This window comes from Dipodomys spectabilis, unplaced genomic scaffold (genome assembly GCF_019054845.1).
Source record: "Dipodomys spectabilis isolate Male_0828 unplaced genomic scaffold, ASM1905484v1 ptg000187l, whole genome shotgun sequence".
NCBI classification, from domain to species: Eukaryota; Metazoa; Chordata; class Mammalia; order Rodentia; family Heteromyidae; genus Dipodomys; species Dipodomys spectabilis.
In genome coordinates, this window is record NW_024870864.1 from 184,702 (window position 1) to 203,098 (window position 18,397).

The following is an 18,397-nucleotide window of genomic DNA, read 5'->3' on the forward strand; positions in this document are numbered from 1 at the left end:
CTGGGCACAAGTATCTCTCAACCATTGTTAATTGGCTTTGTGTGCATGCCTGCAAAACTCAGGTAAGCATTTCACAACTCTGCTTTAGTCTTTTCTTCCTGTTGTGTCTCAGTCAAAGGTAAAGGCTATGGGAATTCAGATTTCTCCAGAGCATGTACAGCAATCTACCCATGTATGTGGCTTTCAGAATATGTTGAAGCTTCTCAATGGGATTACTGGAAAGGTCAAACGACAACAGCTCTCTGGTAATAGAGCTTTGTAAGGGCTTCAGCTCGATTCTGCATTTCTATAATGATTGCTATAAGGCTGAACTTGACCATGCTTTTTTTTTGGGGGGGGGGGTCCGGTTGTGGGGCCTGAACTCTGGGCCTGCGCCCTGTCCCTCAGCTCTTCAGCTCAAGGCTAGTGCTCTACCACTTGAGTCACAGCGCCACTTCTGGCTTTTTTCTTTTTGCTTATGTGGTGCTGAGGAATTGAACCCAGGGCCTCATGCATGCAAGGCAAGCGCTCTACCACTGAGCCACCTTCCCAGCACCTTGACCATGCTTTGAGGCTTTTGGTTTGCAAGACTACTGGGCAGCTGAGAAGGGGAGATAGAAATAGATCATCTGAACATGAGATCTGAGGATCGTGGTTCAAAGACAGCCCAGGCAGGAAAATATGTGAGACTCTTATCGCCAATTAACCACCAGAAAACAGGAAGTAGCACTGTGGCTCAAGTGGTAGAGCACTAGCCTTGAGCTGAAGAGCTGAGGGGCAGTGCCCAGGCCCAGAGTTCAAGCCCCATAGCCAACAAAAAAAGAAAAATATCTGCTTAATCCTACACTTTGCCTAAGCAATCTCGGCTGACTCCAGTGGAGTGTCATATCATAATCTGAAATTTCTTTGATGTAGCATGCCTAAACCAGGGTTTCTAGGTTGGCAGAGCACTTTTCTGTGCCTGAAGTCTGTTTAGTGATGTTACTAGTGAATAGCAGTTTCCCATGAATGAATCCCTTCCTGTCCTGAGATTTAAGTGACTAAAGTATGTGGAATTTATAAGAATCACTCAGGATCTCTTGATTTTTTTGGGCTAGTTTATGGAAGTAGCTTCATTTCAGAAGCCCCTTCAGTATGGCCCCTCCTTACAAGCAGGGAGCTCACTTGACCATACACACCATGGTTCAGTCACTTGGCAGACCTTGTAAGAAATGATGGACCAGATTCTGGTAGCTTATTAGTGAGTGTTTCATCATAAAGTAGCTCAGAGGTTTGAGGACAATCTGTTGCAAATGTAATGAGTGAAAACCATGGGGCTAGCAAAATCTGCCCTATCTGGCTAGTCTATGAGCTTAGTTAGAATCATTTTTTATACTTTTTGAGAGTTGGGGGAAAAGAAAAAATACAGCTTGGTACTGATGGCTTACGCCTGTAACTCTAATTACTTAGTAGACTGAGATCTGAGGATCAAGATTCAGTGCCAGCCAAGGCAGAAAAGTCTATGCTATTCTTATCTTCAATTAACTATTTAAAAAAAAAAGCCAGAAGTGGATCTGGGGCTCAAGTATTAGAGCACCAGCTATGAGCAAAGAAGCCAAGTGAGACTGCGAGATCCTGAATTCAAACCATAATACTGGCACATTAAAATCTATCTATCTATCTATCTGTCTGTCTGTCTGTCTGTCTGTCTGTCTGTCTGTCGCAACACAATTTGGTTTGCAAAAGCCTAGCGTATTTACAATCTGGCTGTTTGCAGGGAAACCCTGCCTGCCTATGGGTACTAGTACCATGGATTTGAATAGTGATGTTAAGACACTCAACACTCACAGTAACATAATAGAAGCAAAGAGGCTGGGGTTGGAGGGTGACTCCAGCGATACAGTGCCAGCCAATGGGCAAACTGTCATATACTAACTTTGAGTCCCAGTCTTGGACCAAAAAAAGAAAAAAGTGAAGAGGCAAAACACTTGAAATATTATTTTACTTTGATGTGCCAGGCATTTGAAACATTCATAAAACTGCCTTGTTTCAAAAACAATTTTCTCACAGGTACAGATTCTGTGTCCAGGATCAGAGACATGTACATCACTGCATTTTCTCTATAGCTCCCCATGCTGCATGCAACCTACTTTGGCACTTTGTCCTTGTCCCACCACCACAACCACACAGGCAGAAACCACCCACAGATGCAACCGCAATTATTGAAAACATTTGTAGCTTCCCTGACGCTGGTTTGGTGGCTCTGCTACCCCAAGATATTCAATACATGCAACCAGCCTCTCAGGAAGCAAGCGAAGTTCCATGCCAGCTGCTCCACACACCAGCATCTGCTCCAGTCTCTCCTGCAAACACCAAGGCACTTAAATATTCTTGGTAAAATGGATTTTATAATTGCCATAGGAGTCAAGTGTGAGAAGGTGTTTTTCTCTCATTACTCATGAATTTACTTTAGCACATATTTAATACTCATAAATTCATCTGTATTTGTTGCCAAGGTTTCATAAACTGTTTACGTAGATAAAAGCAGGTTTGAGTTGCCAGATACTATGATAAGAAGCAACTAGACAGTCTGCTTTGACACTGCTTGTTTGAACTAGGAATATTGTATGTAACACCTGGTTGCTCTTAAAGAAATAAACACTTGCTTTGAGAAAGAATTTATGTGTGCCAGTCCTGAGGATGGAACTAAGCTTGGGTGCTGCCCCTGAGCTTTCTTTTTGCTCAAGGTTAGTGCTCTACCACTTAAGTCACAGCTCCACTTCCAACTCTGTGTAGTTAATTGGAGATAGGAGTCTCACAGACTTTCCTCCTTGGCCGGCTTCAAAGCACAATCTTCAGATCTCATCGTCCTGAGTAGCCAGCCACCAGCACTGAGCAGAAAGAATTTGTTTTTTTAAAAGACTTGCACTTTATGGATACTTCCAAATTATATTGTGTCTATCTTTTCTTGCCAAGCATGATTCAGGGCTTCTCAAGACATTGCTGCCTGAGGTTCTGATTTAATTGGCCAGGGGGTGAGGGAAGGGAACCAACATGTTTTAAAAGCTTCCCAGGAGATTCCAGCATGTTCTTAGCACTGAGAACCTTAGTACTAAAGGCTCTTGAGTCTTTCCTACTCTTGTTCTCACAAAGACCCTGGAGGTAGTCCCCAGCTCTGGCAAGCAACTCTTCCATGAGATTAGAAACTAAGGCACAGAGAGGTTAACAAACTCATTGGTACAGTCAAATGACAGCACTGAGGTTGGAATCAACATCTCCAAAGAAATCACAAGTGCTTCTCCCCACCTCCACCCTCTTCCCCCAGCTCTGGAAGCACTAACAATCTAACATGTGAAGCCTGGAAGACTGAGAAGCTGGGCATGGCCATCTGTGCCAAGGAGACCAAGGAAGGGTAAGGGAATATTCTTCCTACCTGATGGGGGAAAAAAAATGCATAAAATAGATATATCGTTGAGCTGGGCAACAGTGGCTCACTTATAATCCTAGCTATTTAGGAGGCTGAGAAAGGAGGATCTACGTTCAAAGCCAGACCTGGCAGACAAATTTGTCTGTAATTAACCAGCCAGCAAAAAGCCAGAAATTGAGTTGAAACCATGTGAGAAACAAATAGGAGCTTTTTCTTTTTTTAAAGCCTTTCATCTCTTACATAAATGCCATGAATTCAGGTTTCTTAGAAAATGCACCAGGATTTATACATGCGCTAATAATCTGAAATTCTTAGTTTTGTCACTGTAAGAGCTGGATAAAATATCTCAGATATTCCTATAACTTGGGTTTCTATGCTATCCCCACCAGCCCACCTAGACTTGCCACAGACCCAGCACCCTCCACTCTGCATGTGGACATGCATCTTCCTACAACCTACTCAGATCCCACTTCATTTCTCACAAGTTCCCAGGCACTACCCTACAAGCTGCCCTGGGTCTCCAGGACTGACTTAACATTGCCTGATCTATTGTGCTCTGGATGCAAACTCTCAGTAACCAGTAGGACTTTTATTTTATAATTCCAAATTCCAAGTCTAGCCAGTTGGGACTTCCTTTCCCATCCTATTACCAGATGGCTGCATCTATCCAATCATCTTATCATTATTCCTTTCCTAAATCCTAAGCTTCCATATCTCATAATATTCTAGGAGGCAATGCCTTTCCTCTTCTTTTGTAAAAATCTCAATTGACTGCAGAACTGGTCGAATAAGAACCAATAACAGGGCCTGGGAATGTGGCTTAGTGGTAGAGTGCTTGCCTAGCATGCACAAAGCCCTGGGTTCAATTCCTCAGTACCACATAAACAGAAAAGGCTGGAAGTGGTGCTGTGGCTCAAGTGGTAGAACTCTAGCCTTGAGCAAAAGAAGCTCAGGCCCTGAGTTCAAGCCCCAGGACTGGCAAAAAACCAAAAAACAAAAACCAATAGTAGATCAAAATATGCACTAAGAAAGTCTGCTGTGATGACTTCCAGGACACACTGTAAGAAGAGCTGTGTGCCTCAGTTCATGCTCGACATAAATGAGATTTCCACTGGGCACTGTAGACTCACACCTGTAATCCTAGCTACTCAGGAGGCTGAGATCTGAGGATCATGGCTCAAAGCTAGTCTTTGCAGGATAGTCTATCAGACTCTTTATCTCCAATAAACTAAAAAAAAAAAAAAAAACTGAACTGGAGCTGTGGCTCAAATGGTAGAGCACTAGTCTTGAGGAAAAAAACAAACAAGCAAGCAAGCAAGCTCAGGGTCAGCATCCAGACCCCAGGATTGACACAAAAACAAAAATAAATAAATAAATAAATCTCCTCATATTAATAATGTGGCCTTTTGAGAAGTCTACAACATATAACTAATAGTCTACATACCTTGTGACTTACAAAATGCAGCATGGAGCTCAGAACTACTTCTTTCCTGTTTAGGTGGGACCTAAGCTTACTTATCCAGAGAGCATTTCTCCTGACATTCACAGGTGCACACAGACATAAAATCCTTCCCACACTGGAAGCTGGCCTCTAGCCCCTGCAGAAGGCTCTTGGAGCACAAGGAGAACAGAACGGGGAAAGCCACCTGTATCTGGCCAGGGCCATCTGGGGATGCAGATAAACAAAGGAAGTCTATCTTCCCTGACTTCCTAGAGAGGTTTCTACAAAGATTTAAGTGAAAATAAAAAGAACAATAATTTTGTAAAACTGCACTTAGCATTCTGCTTAAAATAAAGAGAATTGAAAACCATGATACTTCAGACACCCCACCCCAACCTATTAAGTAAAGCAAGATATGTTTTTGTTTTTTCTCCCTCTCTCATGCTTATTTGATGCTTACAGGCTCATCAGAGTTGCTGCTCCCTCTCTAAAACATGCAGAGAGCACAGATTGTTGGGTCCCCAACACACAGGAAGCCTGACAGGTGCTGGGCCACAGCCCACCAGGAAGGTAGCTGAGAAAACAGCCATTGTTGAGAGGCTGGAGCACAGTACAAAACTAAGGACAGTTGGTGCATGCTTGTCCAGAGTTTAGAGGGGCAGAGTGTTGTGGAGGAGGTGAATGGGAAACACCTGGGCAACCTCAAAAATGCTCTCACTTCCCATGTCCCTGACCAGCAGGCCTGCAGCTGGGCACAAAACTAAGGCACTACAGGCTGCAGCAGGTGGAAAGACACCAACCAGTGGTCCCTGGCCTGCCATCTGGGGAAGATGGGTTCTGTTCCCAGCATTGCCTGAGGAGCAAAAGACTCTTTCAAAGGATGAGAACACAGGAAAATCAACTCCCTGCCTTTGGCCCCTTACAAGAATGTTCTGCTCCTTCTAGAGAAATTTTCTTTAGTTTGCTAAAGTCAGCAGCACTGTGGAGAGCGCCACTGGCTCTGGACCATCTGCTGTCCTCTTTTCTTCCCATGCTCTTCCAACACATCTTGGGGTTGCCTCTCCTCATCTCGGCTTGATAAGGTGCAGTCTGGACATTTCATCTTCTTCTGGAGCAGGACCCCGTGTGTTTCCCAAGGCAGCTGTGTGCATCTCCATCAGTCTATCACAGCTTGATGAATGCAGCTGGCTGCGGTGGTGGCTCCATGTCCGGGGGTGGGAAGACACTGGCTATGGCTATGTCCACGATGCCCTGGCAAAGTTCTGCATAGAGCTTCCTGCAATGAGTTTTTTTAAAAAGTCATTAAGAATGTTTATCAAAATACAAGTGAAAAATCAAAGGTTTCTTGGCCTTGTGTGCGTGTGTATGTGTGTGTGTGTGTGTGCGCACACACACAGACCAGTCTTGGGGCTTGAATTCAGGGCCTGGGCACTGTCCCTGAGCTACTTTTGCTCTAGAGCTTTACCACTTAAGCCACAGTATCACTTCCAGCTTTTCTTGCATAGTTAATTGGAGATAAGAGTCTCAAAGGCTTTCCTGCCTGGGGTGGCTTCAAACCGTCAGATCTATGCCTCTTGAGAAGCACCTGGCCTCAATTTTTTTTCCCCCCTAAATCAAGATCTGCTGTAGATATTCTATCTTAAGAGCAGCTTTTTTAAATTGGTATCCACACACACAAGTACCTCAGGAAGTATTGTACCACTATGAGACATTCCATCAGTAAAGACTTATGGAAGAAGCCGGGCGCTGGTGGCTCACGCCTGTAATCCTAGCTACTCAGGAGGCTGAGATCTGAGGATCTCGGTTCAAAGCCAGCCCAAGCAGGAAAGACCGTGAGACTCCTATCTCCAGTAAACCACCAGAAAACCGGAAGTGGCGCTGTAGCTCAAGTGGTAGAGCGCTCGCCTTGAGCTGAAGAGCTGAGGGACAACGCCCAGGCCTAGAGTTCAAGCCCCACGACCGACAAAAAAAAAAAAAAAAAAGACTTATGGAAGGTGTTGCAAGTGATCACAACAGACAATTCCTGCTCCGACTGGCAGGGAAACAGATTTGATAGCAAGTAAAAGCCACCTTGCCTATGAGGGAACACAGGGGGCAGACAGTAACCCAGGGAAATAACCACCTTGCTAGGCTTGAGGAGACACTGGGGAAGACTTCATGGGACTGACAATTAAGTTGGGACTTGGGAAAATATATAAGTCAGACAGAAAATTGGATGGCCAGAAAAAAAAATGAGGAAAAGCCAAGAAGGAAAACTTCCCACCTTGCCTCTCCAAAGGAGTTCTGAGTCCCTCTACCTCCAGCTTCTGCTGCAGGCTTAGGCTTTCATGAGAAAGCACCTGCTCCCTGAAGTGAGATCTGTGGGGACTGATTCTAAATCAGGAAAAACAAAGAGGGGGGAGAGGGAGCCAGATGCCAATAGCTCACTCTTGTAATCCTAGCTACTCAGGAGGCTGAGAGCTAAGGATCGTGGTTCAAAGCCAGCCTGGGTAGGAAAGTCTGTGTACCCTTATTTCCAATTAATAACAGAAAAAGCCAGAATTGGAACTGTGGCTCAAATGATAGAGTACTAGCCTTGAGCAAAAGGAGCTCAGGGGTAGTATCTAGGCCCAGAGTTCAAGCCTCACAACTGGCAAAAAAAAAGAGTGAGGGTGAGGGTGGGGGTAGGGGAAGGGCATGCATGATCTAAAGAGGAGTCCGTATCTAACATGTTGCTCTGGGCCAGACATTCCCACACATACAACACACTAGGCAAGCCAGCCAGGGACAGAAGTCCTTTCCTACTGTAATTTCCAGAAGATACTGTATCCCAATCCCTTCCTGTCTCATTCCCATCCTTCCTGCTCCAAGGCATGCCCCTCCTAGCACCGAACCTCTTCTCCTGCCCCTGGCCCTAATGCTGGCTGGAGCCTGTGGAAGTAGAAGCAAGATAGCTTCTCTGTCAAAATCCATCTAAGCCTGAAGTGGTGCTCAAGTGGTAGGGCACTAGCCTTAAGCTGAAGAGCTGAGGGACAGCACCCAGACCCAGAGTTCAGCCTCCATGACTGACCAAAAAAAAAAAAAAGGCTGGGAAGGTGGCTCAGTGGTAGAGTGCTTGCCTGGCATGCATGAGACCCTGGGTTTGATGCCTCAGCACCACATAAGCAGAAAAAAGCCAGAAATGGTGCCGTGGCTCAAGTGGTAAGGTGCTAGCCTTGAGCTGAAGACCTGAGAGACAGCGTCCAGGCCGAGTTCAGGCCCCACAACCGACAAAAAATAAAAAAAAAAAAAACAAAAAACAAAAATCCTATCTAAAAGACAGAATGTTTTATTTTCTATTGCAGTCCTAGACTCTAATATGATTCATAATTCAACAAGTGGGACAGTGTCGGTCTCCTTCATCTTTGGGGACACACATCTTAATGGCTACCTACACCACTCCATCCCATGTGGATGGTGTGCAGAGAGAATCCATCAAACACTAAGTGACTATGAAGAGCCAGGAAAATGGAGATGAAGCCCACAAAAGGGCACGTTTTGTTCATCTGAGCATCTCCCAGCACAGAGCAAGGTTCTCCTCGCCATTCTTTCTGGTGCACTTAAGAAAACCTTTCCTTGTACCCCAGTTCCAGCTTTACTGTGTCTTGGATGCTTCTCTGATCATCTCTGCCTTAGGGAGCCCATAAACTTCACTTTTTCCACAGACTCTGATCATTCAACTTGTCATTCAACTAGAGGATCTCTCCAGCACTTGTTAGTTTTGTGTTGAACTCATGATATCTGCCACCCACCTAAGCATACTTGCACATGGAGAAATGACTAAGTCCCCTTGCTAGTTACAGTCCTGTTCCCCCCGCCTGGCACCCACCCAACCCCCCTGCTGGGGTTGTGGGGCTTGAACTCTGGGCCTGGGTGCTGTTCAGCTCAAAGTGAGCACTCTACCACTTGAGCCACAGTGCCACTTTCAGTTTTCTGGTGGTTCACTGGAGATAAGAGTCTCACGGACTTTCTGCCCGGGTTGGCTCTGAACTGCGATCCTCAGATGTCAGCCTTCAAAGTAGCTAGGATGACAGGCGTGAGCCACCAGCACCCTGCTCCCGGTCCTGTAAGAGGACCGTCTCCGTGCAATTCCTCCTGACATCAGTTAAAAGGTCTGTGTTTGAGCTGCTGCAGAGGTTGAGGGTCCTGGTTCAAAGTCAGCCCAGGCGTCAAATCCAAGGGATTCCTATCTCCAATTAATCAGAAATGGCACTAGATTTTAAAGGAAAAGCTAAGGGACAGCACCCGGGCCTTGAGATCAAGCCCTAGTACCAGTTCAAAAAAAAAAAAAAAAGCAAATAAGTAGACAGAAAGATAGATAGAGAGGTCTGTGCTTGAACATTGCAGGGCAGCTGTCAGAAGTGTACAACCAACTTCCCACCTGATCAACCCAGTGACATTGAGGCTTACTGAGCACAAGCAGGGGCGCCATTGACCTCAATGAGCCAAACCTTCAGCTCCTCATCTACCATGAAGTCGAAGCCAAAGAGTTGGAAACTCTGGTAAGGGAGGTGTCTGGTGCTGATGGCTGGCTCTATGCTCATGAGGCAGCTCCTGTGAGAGAAAGGAGAGAGCTCAGAGAGTGGGATGGTAGAGGCAGTCAAGATATGTTCAGAAGATTTCATTAGGTGCATAAAAGTTAGATTCAGCTTAATTCTCTTTTAAAACGTTATTACCAATTGTGTGCGGTGCTTGCACCTATAATCCGAGCTACTCAGGGGACTGAGATCTGAGGATTGTAGTTCAAAGCCAATCCAGTCCATAAGACTCTTATCTCCAATTAACCACCAAAAAGCCACACCAGTTTTTTGCTGGAGGTATCGCTCAAATGGTAGAGCACTAATCTTGAGCAAAGGAAGCTCAAGGACAGCTCTCAGGACTAGCTCTCAAGCCCCAGGATTGGTACAAAAAAACAAACAAAAAAACCATCTTATCACCAATAGATCACTCAAGAGAATGCTACTTATTTATTTTTGTCGGTCATGGGGCCTGAACTCTGGGCCTGGACACTGCTCCTCAGCTCTTTTAGCTCAAGGCCACAGTGCCACTTCCAGCTTTTTCTGCTTATGTGGTGCTGAAGATTTGAACCCAGGGCCTCACGCATGCAAGTCAAGCATTCTACCACTGAGCCACCTTCCCAGCCCGAGAATGCTACTTATGAAGCAAGAAGCCCGCAAACATTCAAGGTTACAAGACAAAGGCTCCCTGGGCAAATAGCATGGAGTCACCAAGGCCCCTAGAAATGTAGATTCTCCCAACATTGGTTTATAACAATTGAAACAATTTCCTATAGTCCAGCCAGGTAAAAATGGGACTACCTACCATCTGGTGAAGAGAATAATTTGTACAGAGAATACTGGTATCATTAATTTCTTTCAGGAGCTCTAGTTCTTTCACCAAATTATTGCTAATTAAAAGATTCAAGAGCCATGTACTGGGTAGGTGGCTCATCCCTGGAATCCTAGCTACTCAGAAGGCTGAGACCTAAGGATCAAAGTTTGAAGCCAGCCCCAGCAGACAAATCTGAGAAACTTTTATCTATAGTTAGCCAGCAGAAAGCCAGAAATGGAACTGTAGCTCAAGTGGTACAGTGCAATCTTTGAATTAAAAAGCCATGTGAAAACAAAAAGCCCTGAGTTCAAGCCACATGTGCTTGCACACACACACCACACACACATTCAATAACCACACAGATTAAAACAAAATATTGAAATATAGCATAGAATTGTCATTAACATTGATTACTGTATTTGGAAAAAATTGAAGGATTTCAGTGACACAAAAAGCAGCTCAAAGTGAATCTCAAAAATGTTATAAATAAGGGGCTGGGAAGGTGGCTCAGTGGTAGAGTGCTTGCCTTCCATGCATGAGGCCCTAGGTTTGATTCCTCAGCACCACATAAGCAGAAAAAGCTGAAAGTGGTGCTTTGGTTCAAGTGGTAGAGCGCTAGCCTTGAGCTGAAGAGCTGAGGGACAGTGCCCAGGCCCAGAGTTCAGGCGCCACCACTGACAAAAAAAAAAAAAGTTATAAATAAGTACATGAGATTTGAAGTTAGGTCAGAATCTTGGACAACATTTTAACCTTTCTAAACCAAATTCAAATTCTATTTTCCTTACTTACATAGTTGGGGTAAAAATAGAACCTACTGGTAGTGTTGAGATTTTTTACTGAGATAACTGCATAAGAAACTGAGCACAAGTCCTGGTTACTAGGAAGCATTCAATAATGTTGGCTTATTTTTTAATTTATGATGCCAGTACCAGGGTTTGAATAAAAAGCTTTATACACCAATTGGCTTTCTTGTTCATAGCTGGTGCTCTACCACTTGAGCCCTACCTTCAGCTTTTTCTGGATTATATATATATATATATATATATATATATATATATATATATAAATTGTGCATTCACTCATTTTACTTACATATTTTTATTACACATTTATGTGTTTGTTTATAAATAACCAATTAATTTTTTGCTAGGAAGGTACTATACCACTTGAGCCACACCTTTATCCTTTTTTGCTCTGATTGTTTTTGAGACAAGGTCTCATTTTTTGCCCAGGCCAGCCGGGATCATGATCCTCCTGTGTTCTATTTCTCACAGGAGGTGGGATGACAGGTGTATGCCACCACACCCTAGCTGTTTAGGTAACTAACTCTAAAATGTCTCCTTTTTGAACTTACTCCCAAATTCCCAACTCTTCTCTATACGTTTTCCCCCAAATTCTGATCTCCTCTTCTTTTTTCCTCCAAGCGGAAAAAGTTTTTACATATTTGTGCTTTGTTCAGTTTTGAGATAGCGTCTTGTCCTGTAGCCCAGGCTGGCAGGCTCTTATTCTGTGCCCAAGCTGGTCTTGAACTTGCAATCCTTTTGCCCTAATGGGACTACCACAAATACAAATTGATTAAATATATAAGAACCAATCTAGTGAAAACTTCCCCCATACTAGTATATCACACATCACATTAAAAAAAATATCCTACCATCTGAGCATTCCAGCACATACCAACCAGTTAGTGTGACTAACTGAAGTTATCAATCTGACCACAGGGATCCTCTGTAATCAGAAGACTACAACTTATATCTCTAATTAACAGAAAACTAAATCAACTTGGGAAATACAACACAGTGAAATACCATGTAAAAAAATCTTGGAGGAGGGATAAGAAAGGATACTGGGGGACAAGGAATGAATATGATCAAAATATGCCATATACATGTACAGAAAGTCACGACAAATTATCACTTTGTACAACAAAATGCTAATAAACTGGACATGTTGGTGCCTACCTGTAATCTCAGGACTCAAGAGGCTAAGGCAGGGGAATTATGAGTTTATGGCCAACTTGGGCCACACACAAGACCCTGTCAAATAAACAAAGAACATAAAAAGAAAAAAAAGATACACTAATAAGAATTTTAAATCTTGTCACTGTTTTATAAGAATATCCTTAAATGTTTTCATTAAAATACCCTTTAAATATTATAATTAATAAAAGTATGGCCGGGTGCTGGTGGCTCACACCTGTAATCCTAGCTACTCAGAAGGCTGACATCTGAGGATTGTGGTTCAAAGCCAGGCCTGGCAGGAAACTCCGTTATCTCCAATAAAACCACCAGAAAACCAGAAGTAGCACTGTGGCTAAAGTGGCAGAGTGCTGGCCTTGAGCTGAAGAGCTGGGGGACAGTGCCCAGGCCCAGAGTTTAAGCCCCATGACCAACAAAAAAGAAAAGAAAAAGAGGGTTAGAGGCATGGCTCAGTTGGTAAAGCAGTAGACAATTAGCCAAATTGTCAGGTACTGAGTTTGAGTTCTGGTCTCACACCAAAAAATAAAAAATAAAAATACAGCCCAGCAGAGTGGCTCACACTTGTAATTCCAGCTACTCTGGAGGTGAAGACCAAGGGGATCATGGTTTAAGGCCAGCTCTGGCAAAAAGTTCGTGAGACTCCCATCTCAATTACTAAGCTGGTTGTGGTGAGACACATCTGTGGTCTCAGCTATAAAAGAGGTACAGGTGGGAGAACTGTAGTCTGAGGCTAGCCTGGGCAAAAATATAAGACCCTACCTGAAAAATAACTAAAGCTATTAAAAAAAAATAGGCTGAAGGATGGGCTCAGCAGAATGCTGTCTAGCAAGCAAAAGCTCCTGAATTCAAACCCCATTACTGCCAAAATAAAGTACAAAAGTTTAATACATGATGAAGGAATGCTTGAGGGTAAAGGGAAAAAGAGAGAAGACATCAAGAGAAAAGGATAAAAAGTGAAAGCAGCATCACACTCCGACATAACCAGAACCAAATCAATCTAAATATGGGCATTTGGGATGGATAATCCACAGTGGGAGCTTTCTCCTCATCAGAAGTTTCACAGAACACATCTTTTTGGAGGCTTGACTAGGGAGTAAGGGGATGGTGGCTGAGAAAAGCAAACTGGAGGGCTTGTGAGGAGCATTTCTAGTTATCAAAAGACAACGCTGCCTGCAGCACTGCATACCAACCAGAAGAGGGCGTCCCAGAGCCAATACGGTATTTGCCCTATAGTGGGTATCCATTAACAAGCACATTTTGTTTACCTGGTGTGAGAATGCAATAATCCCTGAGTTTTCTGCTAGGTTCTATGTAAAAAATATTGAGGAGCTGGGCACCAGTGACTCACCTGTATAATCTTAGTTATACAGAAGGCTGAGATTTGAGAATCAGAAGCCAGTCAGAGCAAGAAAGTTCATGATACTCTTATCTTCAATTAACTATCAAAAGAGCCAAAAGAGGAGCTGAAGCTCAAGTGATAGAGTGCTATCCTTGAGCAAAAAAAGCTCAGGGGCAGCGCCTAGACATTAGCTCAAGTCCCAGGACCAGCACCTGTCCTAGTGACAGGATGACCAATGGAGCAGACAGGGGTCACAGGGATCGTCAGACCCACTCACACACAGCCACAAGGCTCAGAGCAGCAGTAGGTGGGGTAGTCTCAGGCAAAGATGGTCTTGGGTCCTGAGACACTCTTGTGGAAAAACATAGACATGACACATAATTCTAGACAGATTGTAGGCCTTACATGTAAGAAATCAAATCAGCTGGGCACCATGAGTCACGCCTGTAATCCTAGCTACTCAGAGGACTGAAATCTGAGAATTGGAATTTGAAGCCAAATGAGGCAGAAAAGTCATGACATTTTTTTGTTGTTGTTGTTGGTCATGGGGCTTAAATTCTGGGTCTGAGTGCTGTCCCTCAGCTCTTCAGCTCAAGGCTAAAACTCTACCACTTGAGCCACAGTGCCACTTCCAGTTTTCTGGTGGTTAATTGAAGATAAGAGTCTCATGGACTTTCCAGCCCAGGCTGGCTTTGAACCGAGATCCTCAGATGTTAGCCTCCTGAGTAGCTAGGATTATAGGTGTGAGCCACTGGCGCCTGGCTTAGTTATGACATTCTCATTTCCAATTAACTACCAAAAAGCTAGAAGTGGAGGTATGACTCAAGTGGTTCAATGGCAGCCTTGAGCAAAAAAGCCCAGCAAGTTCAAGCCCCAGTGCACGCACAAAACAAATAAACTATAGACTATAGAAGGGGAAAACTGGAACGTCCCACAGTAGAAGATTATATGGCAAGTAAAAAGGACAAGTAATTGGGATCTGAGGATTGTGATTCAAAGCCAGCTTGGGCAGGAAAGTCCATGAGACTCTTATCTCCAATTAACTACCAAAAAGTTAGAGGTGGAACTATGGGCTCAAATGGTAGAGTGCTATCCCTGAACAAAAAGCTAAGACAGCACCCAGACCAAGTTCAAGCCCCAGAAGTGACACCAAAAGGACAGGGGGAATCACTACTGTGGGCAACAATATATATGTCATCGACAAAAGCTGGACATAAAAAAAGCTGGTCACATGCCAGGCACTGGTGGCTCTCACCTGTAATCCTAGCTACTCAGGAGGTTGAGATCTGAGAATCACAGTTCAAAGTCAGCCTGAGCAGAAAAGTCCATGAGACTCTTATCTTCAATTAACCACCAGAAAACCAGAAGTGGTACTGTGGCTTAAGTGGTAGAGCTCTCACCTTGAGCTGAAGAGCTCAGGGACAGTACCCAGGCCAGAGTTGAAGCCCATGACCACTGTACCCCCATCTCCACCCCCGCCCCCGCCACCCCACCAGAAAAAAAAAAGCTGGTCATAGAAAAAAGCTGGACAGGGCTGGGAATGTGGCTTAGTGATAAAGTGTTTGGAAGCCCTGGGTTCAATTCCTCAGTACCAAATAAACAGAAAAAGCTGGAAGTGGTGTTATGGCTAAAGGTAGAGCACTAGCCTGGATCACAGGGACACAGCCCAGGCCCTGAGTTCAAGTCCCAGGACTAGACAAAATTTAAAAAAAAAAAAAAAAAAAAAAACAGGGCTGGGAAGGTGGCTCAGTGGTAGAGCGCTTGCCTTGCATACTTGAGGCCCTGGGTTCGATTCCTCAGCACCACATAAGCAAAAAGAAAAAAGCTGGAAGTGGCGCTGTGGCTCAAGTGGTAGAGCACTAGCCTTGAGCTGAAGAGCTGAGCGACAGCGCCCAGGCCCAGAGTTCAGACCCATGACTGGACCACCCCCCCCCCCCAAAAAAAAAAAAAACCAATCTGGACATAAAATTAGGATGATGGTATAATTTCATCATGTGCAGTTTAAGAACACACAAAAAGAAATGTGTGAGAGAGAAGTCAGAAGTGACTGTCTTCAGCATGAAATACATATTTTGAGGGTTTCAAAGGAGGCTGGTAATACTACTAATGTTTTACTTCTTGACAAGAATCATAGTTACATGAGTGTATACTTAGACACTCACAATTTAGTATATTTTGTATACATTATAGTTTATTCTAAAAATTCTCAACTGGATTTAGTAGACTACAACAAATGAATCCTAACACCAAAAACTATTTCTAACTTGGGTGCTAATGGCTCATACCTGTAATCTAGGATCCAGGCAGAAAGTGAGACCCTATTTCAAAATAACCAGCACAAAAAAAAGACTATGAGCAGGGCTCTGTGTACAGTGTCTGCCTAACAAGTGTGAGGCCAATTTCAAATCCTAGTATAACCCCGCCCCACCAAACTTACTTCTAGGCCTATTAAGAAATGGAAGCACTGAAGTGTGGCCCAAGTGGTAGAATACTAGCTGTGAGCAAGAAAGCAGAGAGAGAATGCAAAGTCCTGAGTTTAAGCCCTGGTACCAGCACACATGCATAAAAGAAATTAAAAACAAAAGGGGGAAAAAGAATAGTAAAAGACTAGGCTCAGGATGTGGCTGAATAATAGAGTGCTTACCTAGCAAGCAAGTTCAAATCTCAGTACTGCCAAAAATGGAACAGGAGAAGAAATAGGGTGCGGGGGGTGGGGGGGATTGAAGAGGGAGATAGGGAAATGTTAAAAGAAACATTTGGCCGATTTGGCCACTAAGGCTTAGTTTACTGGATTCAGTAAGTTGTCACAAAAGGACATTAAAGAATTACCAGTAATATGTTCAAGAAAATTAAAACCTATAAAAAGAAGAAATGGAAATTTTAGAACAACAAAAAAAAAACGTAATAGGCTGGATGTAGCAGCTCCTGCCTGTTACTCCAACTACTTAGAAGGCAGAAAGCAGGAAAATCTCAGTTCAATGTTGGCCCCAGGAAAAGCCATGGAGATTCCATCTCAACAATCATTAATATGGTGGTTCATTGTAGCCTCAGCTACACTTGAACAGGGAGAAGGATTATGGTCAGAGGTTGACTTCAGGAAAAGCCCACAGACTCTATCTCAGAAACAACTGAAGTAGATGTGGCTCAAATGGTAGAGTCTTTGCCTAGTACGCAGGAGGCCCTGGATTCAAACCTTGGAACTGGAAAACAAAATGTATAGCCAAAATCAAGTTCTGGGATTATGGTTCAAGTGGTAGAATGCTTCCAAGCAAAAACAAGTTTTCAATTCAAACATCAGTAGCATCAAAAGTGTGTAGAGGAGCATTATTAAAAGGGGATGAGCAGTCCAAAAATTTATATGGAACAACAAAAGACCTAGAATAGCCAAAACAATTCTAGGGGATAAAGACAATATGGGAGGGCTATCCATGCCGAACTTCAAACTCTACTACAGAGCTATAATAACAAAGACAGCATGGTACTGGCACAAAAACAGACTCGAAGACCAATGGAACAGAATAGAAGATCCAGATATAAATCCACAGGCCTACAGCCAGCTGATATTCGACAAAGGAGCCAAAGACATACAATAGAAGAAACACAGCCTCTTCAACCGCTGGTGCTGGGAAAACTGGGCAGCCACATGCAGAAAACTAAAAGTGGACCCCAGCCTATCACCATGCACCAACATCAACTCAAAATGGATTAAAGACCTTAACATTAAACCTGAATCTCTGAAACTACTGCAGGACAGAGTAGGAGAGACACTTGAACTAATAGGCACAGGAAGGAACTTCCTGAACAGAGTCCCAGGGTCACAACAAGTTGGAGAGAGACTCGACAAATGGGACTACCTTAAAATAAAAAGCTTCTGCACAGCTAAATCTATCGCAACTAAGCTAGAAAGACAACCAACTAATTGGGAAAAAATATTTACCAGCAATATATCAGACAAGGGGTTAACATCCTGTATATACAGGGAACTCAAGAAACTAATCCCTCCCAAACCTAACAAACCAATTACTAAATGGGCAAGGGAACTAAAGAGGGACTTCTCAAATGAAGAAATAAAAATGGCAAAGAAACACATGAGGAAATGTTCATCATCCCTGGTGGTGAAGGAAATGCAAATAAAGACAACCCTGAGATACCACCTTACCCCAGTCAGAAGGTCCCACAACCACAAATCAGCCAACGACAAATGCTGGAGGGGATGTGGAGAAAGAGGAACCCTATTACACTGCTGGTGGGAATGTACACTTATACAACCACTTTGGAAAGCAGTCTGGAGGGTCCTTAGAAAGCTAAAGATTGACCTCCCTTACGACCCAGTCATACCACTTCTAGGCATCTACCCTGAACAACAGGAACCAATATACAAGGACACATGCACCTCCATGTTTATTGCAGCACTGTTCACAATAGCTAGGATATGGAAACAACCTAGATGCCCCACCACAGATGAATGGATCCAAAAATTGTGGTATCTATACACAATGGAATATTATGCAGCCATTAGAAATGACAAAATAATGGCATTTGCAGGGAAATGGATGGAGCTAGAAGGAATCATGTTGAGCGAGGTAAGCCAAGAAGGAAGAGACAAACGGTACATGGTCTCCCTGATAAGTGGATGCTAAATCCAAAAGGTTAGGTGATACGACAAAACTAACAGGACTTAAGAAACAAAGAACTCCCGCTCATCTGGTTGAACCACTACTAAATATCCCCATGCTGCTGATCACAAATATGGTATATAACATGTGAATACTGTTATATATTACAGACTGTGGTAGACAATTTGCTCCAGGGAAGTTAGAATGAACTTGTGACTTTGAAATTATGTAATCATTTAATCACAATCAAAAAAAAAAAAAAAAAAGAACCTCGGGAAGGGAGGGAGG

The 18,397-nt window shown here is 43.6% G+C and overlaps 1 protein-coding gene and 1 long non-coding RNA gene across 4 annotated transcripts in view; one reads left to right on the top strand and one right to left on the bottom strand.

Moving 5' to 3' along the window:
* Positions 1 to 18,397, bottom strand: part of Ttl (tubulin tyrosine ligase) — a 47,744-nt gene that overhangs the window by 1,346 nt on the left and 28,001 nt on the right. Inside the window, exons 6-7 of one of the 3 annotated variants that reach the window (XR_006149928.1) lie at positions 9,255 to 9,398; positions 5,545 to 6,102 (exon numbers count right to left, since the gene is read on the bottom strand). Coding sequence is in view for 2 of the 3 variants with exons in the window: in XM_042695544.1 (XP_042551478.1) it covers positions 5,991 to 6,102; positions 9,255 to 9,398 (256 nt within the window). In the remaining variant the exon portion in view is untranslated. Of the gene's footprint in view, positions 1 to 4,706; positions 6,103 to 9,254; positions 9,399 to 18,397 lie in introns of those variants that run through there. The other 2 variants (XM_042695544.1, XM_042695545.1) reach the window with 2 other exon arrangements.
* LOC122121368 lies at positions 1,950 to 16,254 on the top strand. The gene is made up of 3 exons (XR_006149929.1): positions 1,950 to 2,587; positions 8,957 to 8,962; positions 16,244 to 16,254. It is a non-coding gene; the product is annotated as an uncharacterized LOC122121368 (long non-coding RNA).